Source organism: Stegastes partitus, unplaced genomic scaffold, assembly GCF_000690725.1.
Source record: "Stegastes partitus isolate 25-593 unplaced genomic scaffold, Stegastes_partitus-1.0.2 Scaffold3, whole genome shotgun sequence".
Lineage (NCBI taxonomy): Eukaryota > Metazoa > Chordata > Actinopteri > Pomacentridae > Stegastes > Stegastes partitus.
In genome coordinates, this window is record NW_007577734.1 from 1,273,834 (window position 1) to 1,282,719 (window position 8,886).

At 41.0% G+C, this 8,886-nt stretch overlaps 1 protein-coding gene across 1 annotated transcript in view; it reads right to left on the minus strand.

The window, feature by feature from the left end:
* Positions 1 to 6,536, minus strand: part of mast1a (microtubule associated serine/threonine kinase 1a) — a 91,961-nt gene extending 85,425 nt beyond the window's left edge. Inside the window, exon 1 of the mRNA XM_008277117.1 lies at positions 6,279 to 6,536. Within this exon, the coding sequence (XP_008275339.1) occupies positions 6,279 to 6,317 (39 nt within the window). The 5' untranslated portion in view covers positions 6,318 to 6,536. The remainder of the gene's footprint in view (positions 1 to 6,278) is intronic.
* Between the last annotated feature and the right edge of the window lie 2,350 nt (positions 6,537 to 8,886).

Below are 8,886 nucleotides of genomic sequence, written 5' to 3' on the forward strand. Positions count from 1 at the left end.
TCCATTATAACAGACATTGGTTGCAAATGTTTTTCAGCTCCTCAAATGTGAGAATTTGTTGGTTTTATCTGATCCATAACAAATTTTAAGCAACTTTAAGATGTTGCCTTTGGGTCTAGGGAACTCAAAATGGGCAATTTTCACTATTTTCTTAAGTCTAAATGTGTTTTTTTGAGATTGTCATCAGCAGACTGCATTTGAAGGTGAAAATGCTCAGCTATGGCGTCGACTGCGTATTTCGCTCTTGATGTGTCTTGTAGCATGTAGAAAACAAAATATGGACATGCTAATAAGAAAAAAGGAACGTGATTTTCACTGCAGAGGGTCTTTAAGATTGAGCAGCCTGCTCTTCAGGTGATTTTTGTACCTCAGAGTGCAGCTAAAATCCTAAAATAAACGGTGTAATCATATTAACATTTCATGAAATAATGTATCTTCATACATTTATATTTTACCCAAAGAAGCAATTTAGATAATTGATGCATTTATAATATTATTACTGCTGTTTTATATTACGAAACAAAAGTGTGTTGTGACATGAATGAGTCACAACTGTAATCCCAGGCCTGGATGATCATTATATGTGATCGTTCATCATTAAAACCCATTTTCTGCCTTCATAAGTATGTATATTAATGCAATGATGTGTCCCACTGTCCCTCAGCAGCACACATGAAACCACATGGTGCAACAACACACTGCATTAACATAGAAAGGTATGATTAGACACACACACACACACACACACACAATAAACTGTACTGCCTATAGAGTCTTTACTGTTGTCCATAAAACAGAATCTAGTGTAAGAAAATGATCTAATGTAACCTATGCACATTATGGAGAAGGAAAAAGCCTTCATTAAGAGGTTTCTAAAGATGTAACACAGCAGTGCCAGACTCACTGATGTCTGTACATACAAACAAACACCTCCCTGGCACACTCAATTTATTATGCACAGCCACTCTGTGGTACAAGTAACTGCGCATTATTCACATTCCCCTCAGCCACGATGCTTTGTTGCAGCAGGACAATTCAAAATAGATTAAAGTATTAGACAACTTTGCCTGAGCAGTGAAGACAGGGTGTCACATGGTGTTTCTATGGTTTTGTTTTCAGTGCGTATTTACCCAAGGATGAAGCGAAGGCCAACTGGAAACCAAAGAAAAGGAAAATGTTAATATGCTAACGCTCTGGGCAGAGTCGTGAGGCTTCTGTTCTGTTTCTGCTGCCAAAACTGACAGCAGATTGCAAGGCAAATGTCACACAGTATATTCTTCAGTTTAATAGTCCACTAGCCTTCAAGCTTTACTGAAAAGCCTTGAATCCAGACGTCTTTACACGGAGGTCTGAAATAGTGTTACGTCTCAATGAAATGTGCTGCCCACAGTACCCTTTACTGCTTCCTTTTTACACGGAAGAGTTTGAAACTTGAAGAAGTGCTTCTTTTTTTTTTTTTGCATTTTTGTCTGTTATGGGGATTAAGTCGGGCACAAGCTTTTGTGCTTTATAGGTGTCTGCCGTAATCATTTAAGGCCAGCAGAAGTAGTTCAAATATTTAAAGCTATTCCCAAATATATTCCGGCCCAGATCTGTTGTTTTGATGTGCACTTTGCTCCCTCAGTATGAAACCTACCCTTTCTGAATAATACTGACATCAGAAGGACGCGGTGAGGCAGAACAAAGCAGTGGGCATGGCAGTGAGTGACAGGAGTTGGCAAAGAGAGCTAGATCTTCTGCAGTGATCATACTCTTATCCCTTGTGCTTAGCATATTGGAAATGGGCACACTGCCCAGAACAAAATATTGGACAAATTATGCTAGCGTGTGTGTGCGTGTGTATGCGTGTGTGTGTGAGTGTGTGTTGTACTCCGACATCAGAGCGGGATGAAACACACAGCATGATTTGTGTTTGTTTGTGTGTGCAAGTGCATGAGCATATGGGTTAAGTGTAAGTATACTCAGTACACCTACAACTGCTCGGGACGGCATGATAATCTTCACTTAGGCAGAAAATAATGACACACTCGCTCCCAAAACATCAAAAAATACTACTGCAGTCAAACAAGTCCAACGACAGCCAAATAAAATGGACTGAGTGAGGCCACAGATCACGATATTATTCATCACTGTAACTTTCTATTTTTTAATGTGTTTCATAAAGAAAAGGTCACATATTCTGTAACTGATTTAAAGGTCTTAGATATGTAGAGTTAACAAGTAAGGGTCAGTATTGGAATCGGAAATTGAGAGTTGGACAATATCGGCATATCGGATATTGGCAAAAAAGCCAATATCAGACATCCCTAGTATTTTACACCTGTTTTCAAACAGCCAAAGTTTCTGAACGTCTTTGTTAACACAAATTTGAATGGTTGCAACTTTTGCCAAATTAATGAATGAAAAAGGACTTGTCAGCAGAAAACATCATTATGTTCATTTGAATGTTCAGGCGCTGTCCCGGCACCACTTGAACAACACTCAGCTAAACTGAGCTATACCTAATTTTTTATCCCTAATTCGTTCAGTATCCACATTTATACTCATAGATGACCAATGAATGATCGTGTGTATGAAACACAAACATATATTAGGTGTACACACAGCCATTTTCCTCCCTCCTCAGTCTCTGTGGAGTGAAAGTAGATCCAGGCAGTAAAGGGATCCAGATATTGTAATAGCCTCTTAAATGGGGTCTACTGTAGCCCACAGCTGCTGCCTACTTCTAATCTATGCCTGCCCCCCTCCTGGCCTCCAGTCTTTTCAGCCTGTCCTGCTGCTGGTGGTTGGTCTTCCTCCCTGAGGGCACACAGGGCTGTTAGGCCACCATTAGTCTTGCTAATGGGCTTGACAACTGCACCACATCCTCAGCATTTAGACCTCCTCCGTCTGAGATATGGATATCGACCACTTCAATGGAAATGGAGAGCAGGGGCAGGGGGTGGAAGTCCATTTGATATGTACATATAGGCATGAATGTTACGCATGCACACACATAAACAAGCTAACACAAGACGCAGCCACAGTAAGAATACACACACGCACACACACAAATTAAACTACATTGACTAAAATCAAAAGTGCAGCGTGACTCCCCAGTAATGTCCTTGTAAGTGCATGTGTCCTTTTAATGTGTTTCTGATTTTAGTTGGCTACTAAGTCCATCGTGCTACAGCGTGGGTGTCTTGCTGTGTCTCTGCATGTACATTACATTTAAACCTTCATGTTCACATCAGATTGCCCCCTGCCAGACTGCTCACTTTACATTCCTGCTGATGGTTCGTGTGTGATATTCAACTATAATTAATTTCTGAAGAAATATTTCAATCATACAGACTACTGAGCTCAGCAGACTGATTGAACAACTTCTAATTCACACTGAACTCTGCCAAACCTTCATTTGAGCATAAAACGGTATATGTGCTGGACCAGTTTTCATTCTGACAAGTTCTGGTAACCGTTTGTGAGAAACCTACATTCCATATCCAATCGAAAAGTCTTTATTACTGTGATGTACGAGATCTGTCTCCTGGAGTGACAAATTAAGTAATTTATCAAAGAAGCTTATTTAGAACAGAGCTGAAAGAATTACAGTTAATTATTTAAGAAAAAATAGAAAACATTCTCTGATACCATTTTCTTACATGTGAGGAGTTGCCGTTCTTTGTCTTGTATAAGTGCTAAATGAATAGCCCTGATTTTTCTATGCTTAGTTGGACAAAATATGACAAGGGCAATCATCGCTGTTACTTTGGCCTTTCTGAACATGCTTCAGTATTTTTTGGCATTTTATAGAACAAAAATGGATTATTCAATTTAAAAAATAGCTAATAACTGATAACACATTCAGAACTTTACAACATTAATCTGCAACAATTTTGATAATTAAGTGATCAAAGCATTATTAAGGGCATGTTGATGGATATATTTTCACTATTTTTTTTGTATTTTACAGACCAAAAAATTAACCCAGACAATAATTAGCACGCTAATCTATATGTTTTCTTTTTTTCTTTCTTTCTTTTTTGGTAAACTAGCATTTTAAAATGTTCTAGTACACAACAATGATTCACCTGTGAGTGTACACACAAACATCATATTACAGCTTAAGAAAAACTGCTGTGTCTTTCCCTGCACTCTTACCAGCTTTGAAAAGGCAGCAATTATCAAATGCCTCAGTCTAAATGTCACTGAGATACAGATGAGTTGAAATCTTCAACAAACAGATCAATAAGTGCAGTTCAACAAAGGCAAAGCCAGACGCAGAGGTAGCAGATATCCTTGTATACGTTAGAATAACGAGGTATCAAGAGTAACTCCACCACAGATTTATCTTCTCAGCTTTAATTTAGTGCTTTGATCCACCTGCCTTGCATTAGGAGCATAGGACCTGTAGGAGCAGAAACTTTAAGTCTGGCACTAGCGTTGCTGCGCTTTACCAACATTTGTGCAGGAAATCCATTGTTTGCTTTCCATAAATGATGAGAAATCATCTGGAGCATCATATCTTGGCACAGTGTGCAGCAAAGTACTTTCGCTGTAAATGAATTCAGGAGGAAGCGGAGACAGACAGTGGCCCTGATAGTGAGCTTGGCCTGCCTCACTTGATTAGTTCCACACACCCACCAGGCTGAGGAAAAGCCTCGGAGGAAGTTTTACCAGCACCTTGATGTGTCAGTCAGACTGTACAAGACATGGGTGAAATGACTGGGCCACATTATGCAAATGTAGCAGAATAGTCCATGCCACCTACTCAGTCTCCAGAAAGTAAACCACACTCAACATATGACTGACTATTACAGACATACAGTCATTTTATGGCGAATTCGACAGACAAAACTGGTCTGGCACCCACTGCACCTATCTGTGCTGCCTTTCATAAGAGTTATTCCAAAGCTGCACATCAGGAAAGTTTGTACTGCAAAAGCTTTGGCCGTGTTTATACTGAGGTACCTATCATCTTATTACATCTAATGGAGTTTGGCCACATTAGATGGTGCAAATGAACAAACTAGACATTTTCTTTATCTATCGCTGTGATAAAGTACTAGGAGTTGTCCGGTGTTTGTTTTCCAGATTAGCCAAATATTGTATCTTGTATGCAGTTTATTAGTCAAGACGATTTACTATACATAGCAAGTGGTAGAAAATGGTATTACATTGGCCACTCCTAGCTGAGAGTGGCTGTTATGTGTGATTTAAAACTGTGACATGTTTCTGTTTTGTGCCTTTACATCCTTAAAACCAGAACATTTTTTTCACACACTGTCGTCTTGAAAGAAGTGCAATAAGAACGTCAGCTATTGTAGCCACTTTTTAATTTTAAGAGCTCATCTTGGTCATAATAAGGACTAGTCATACACGCTGTATCTTGGTTTTTTTTTTCCCCCCAGAAGCTTCCATCATTTGATACGACAATACAAGCAGACTTTAATATTAGCCTTTATAACAAGGAAACAAAATGTGTATTATGAAATTGTTATAGAATAGAATAGAATAGAATAGAATGCCTTTATTGTCGTTGCACAGGTGTACAACAAACTCCTCTTGTAGTAAAAAAGAATACAAGTGCAAGATGAAAGGATAAAAAGACTCACATAGAATAAATTAATATGTGGTGTTTTCACATGTATCTCACTACAACACGCTGGCAGCAGAGTAGTGGGGGAGATTGTGTGGAATCTGGCAACATCAGATGCATGGTAGTGGGATGCTATATGACTTAGAAACTGGGAAAAACATGTGCTTGATTCCTTAATGGAATTATTGAGTCACACAAGTGTAAACCTACTTGGCAAATGTTTGACAGGTCTGTGATTTTTTTAGATCCATCCATGCACTATCTATACACCGCTGAATCCTCACTAGGGTCGCAGGAGGGCTGGAGCCTATCCCAGCTGACTCAGGGCGAAGCAGGGGACACCTGGACAGGTCGCCAGTCTATCGCAGGGCTACACTTGGAGACAGACAACCAAGCACACTCACATTCACACCTACGGACAATTTAGAATCACCAATTAACCTCAACATGTTTTTGGACTGTGTGGGAGGAAGCCGGAGAACCCGGAGAAAACCCACGCTGCACAGGGAGAACATGCAAACTCCACGTAGAAAGATCCCGGATGACCCCACCGGGAGGCAAACCGGTGACCTTCTTGCTGCGAGGCAACAGTGCTACCCTCCAAGTCACCTTGTCTAATCTCTCCTCTACATGTGCAAGAACATTAGCTGTTATTGTGAAATATGCAGACAGTTTAGTGATGGATGCCTCCTCTCACCTGCAGCCTCCGTCTCCGAATGATCCCTGAATCATCCATGGCGCGTGTCCGGCTTCACACCTGTCGACGCGGTCTCGTGCAGTTTCCAGGTGAGCGGGCGAGAACGAGGCCCCAGTCTCGCGTGGCTTGAAGATTTTACAACTAAATCGAAACGTTTGGAAAAGGAAGAGGAGGAGGGGATGCTGTTACCATCATCCAACCAGCGAATTTTCCAACCAGAGCCAGAAGATTACAGTCAGTGAAAAAAGGGAACACGAGGGGTTAGAAGCAAAATTGGAGCTGATCTCGCGTTAAAAGCCCCTAAAAGAAACTGCTCTCAAAGTGTAAAAAGTTCCAGCAGACATCCCATGCTGGCAGAGACTGACGGGGCTGATCTGTGCTGGGAAATGCTGAATAAGCAGGGGGGCACGGTGGGATCAGCAGGAAGCCAACTCCAGCTGAGAGAAGAAAGCCAGACGGTCGGAGCGAAGGTTATCACAGCGCAGATTAGATAAAGCAAGACAAGTTTGCAGACATCTTCGCCGCCATCTGAATCACACGCTATCCCGAGTCAACAATTTCGTAAATCTCTCAGTATCTCGTTGCACCAGTAACAGCCGAAATAAATCAACTCAACTACTGTCATCGTTTTGAGACGCTCTCTATCGCCGCGATCCTCCACATCCGCAACCCACAGCCAAGTCTGAGCGCCGAGAAGGCTCCAGCGCATGCAAGTGCACGGAGTTCACTGCATGCATATTGCACACGAAGATCTCGATTTTACGACACATCGGCACGCTGTCAGGCCATGTGTGCATTAAAAAAAGGCACGATCAATGAGAATCTGCAGCGACTCTCTCTGTGTACACATAATACATCCACGAGAGACGCAAATATCGGCGGTGAACGCAGGTCGATCACGTCTCGTTTTCAGGAATTCGTCCGTTTTCCCGTCAGCGATGCGATGTGTTCGTTCCCGTTTTGTCTCGGGTGTAACGCCGCTTTTTCTCGTGGAAGAAAAAAAAAAAAAAAGATCCGTGGCGGCTACACGGGCTCCGCTCCATCCTCGGCTCCAACCACCCACTTCCTACTACCGAGTGACGGTTAACCCCTCAGAGACCGGAGGCTGAGCGAGCAGAGATGTGGGTTTTTCCATCCCCTTGTTCTGGTACAACAAGGAGTTTTCAGGAGGGAGCTGTGGAGGAAGAAAGTGGTGGCATGCTTTAAAAGATTGTGAGACTGCCTACGGTGAAGGATCGGAGATTACAGTGGGATACTTGAGAGCTTTACTGCAGCTATACTGTCTTCCTATCATTATAATACTGCAGTCTGTATGTTTCCTCATATGTATTATTAATAATAGCCTTTATTTGTAGAGCACATTTCAAAATCCAAGTGCTTCATAATAACACAGACAAGTGGTAAAATCATAATGAGTGTACACCATGGTGTATAAAACCAATACAGTGTAAGAAAAGGTTAAAATAAAAAAAAAGACTTAAATAAAATTAGTAAAGGCTCTAAGATGTATGTCTTAAAAATGCATTTTAAAGGTGACCTGATGTCCTCAGACAGATTATTCCAGAGCCTCAGGGACTCCCTGCAGCAAACGTTTTGCCACCTTTAGTTTTCAGTTGGGCCCCTAGAGATAAATAAATAAATGAAAGACCTCTGCCACAGGATCTCGAAGTGCATACTGATGCATCATAGAGGTCAGAGATACAGCAAATAATCAGTAAACATTCAAATCAACCCTCAAACATACTGAGAGCCAGTGTAAAGAGACTGAAAGAGGAATGATGTGATCATGTTTCTTAAATCTGGTGTACTGTGCAAAGTGGAATCAATCGATAGGTGTTTGGTTAAGGTAAGTAAAATGGTTTCTGTGTCTGTAAAAGTGAAGATAAACTGCATTTTAAAGGTATTTCTGCGATGATAAAAACCATAATTGCACTAGCGTTGTGGTGTTCTGTTCAAAACTCAGATTACTGTCAAACTAGGCACCAAGATTCTTTAAAACAGGCTTGACACGATCCAAGAGGAAACCAGCTGATGTGACAATCTGTTTCTCCATGTACTGTGACCCAATAACAAGAATCTCTGTTTTATTCAGAGTTTAGCTGAAGAGAATTATCGGACATCCAGTTTGACATCACAAAGGCAGCCATTAAGAGGCTCTCTGTTTTTTTGTGCTCATTGTCTCTTTTGCACTGTGACCTTGTTTTGTGTGTACAAGCTGGATCACAAGTACACAAAACATTTTACTATGCACTGTACCATGTGCAACTGTGTATGTAACAAATACAGTTGATTTGATCTGATTTGATTTGAACACAACAAACCAGGCTGGAGGGATCAGGAAGGTAAATCTGTGTGTCATCAGCATAAAAATGAACTGAAACACCATGTTTAAGAATAACATACCAAAGCAGAAGCATGTGTAAAAAATAAAATTGGTCCTAAATCTGAGCCCTGTGGCACACCACAATAAAGCTGTATGGTTGTTCACAGAGACACAGAACCTCCTATCTGACAAATAAGATGAAAATCTTTCTAAAGCTATTTCAGATCTCTTCACACACTGCCTCAGGATGCTGTGGTCAATCATGTCAAAGGCTGTGCTGAGTTC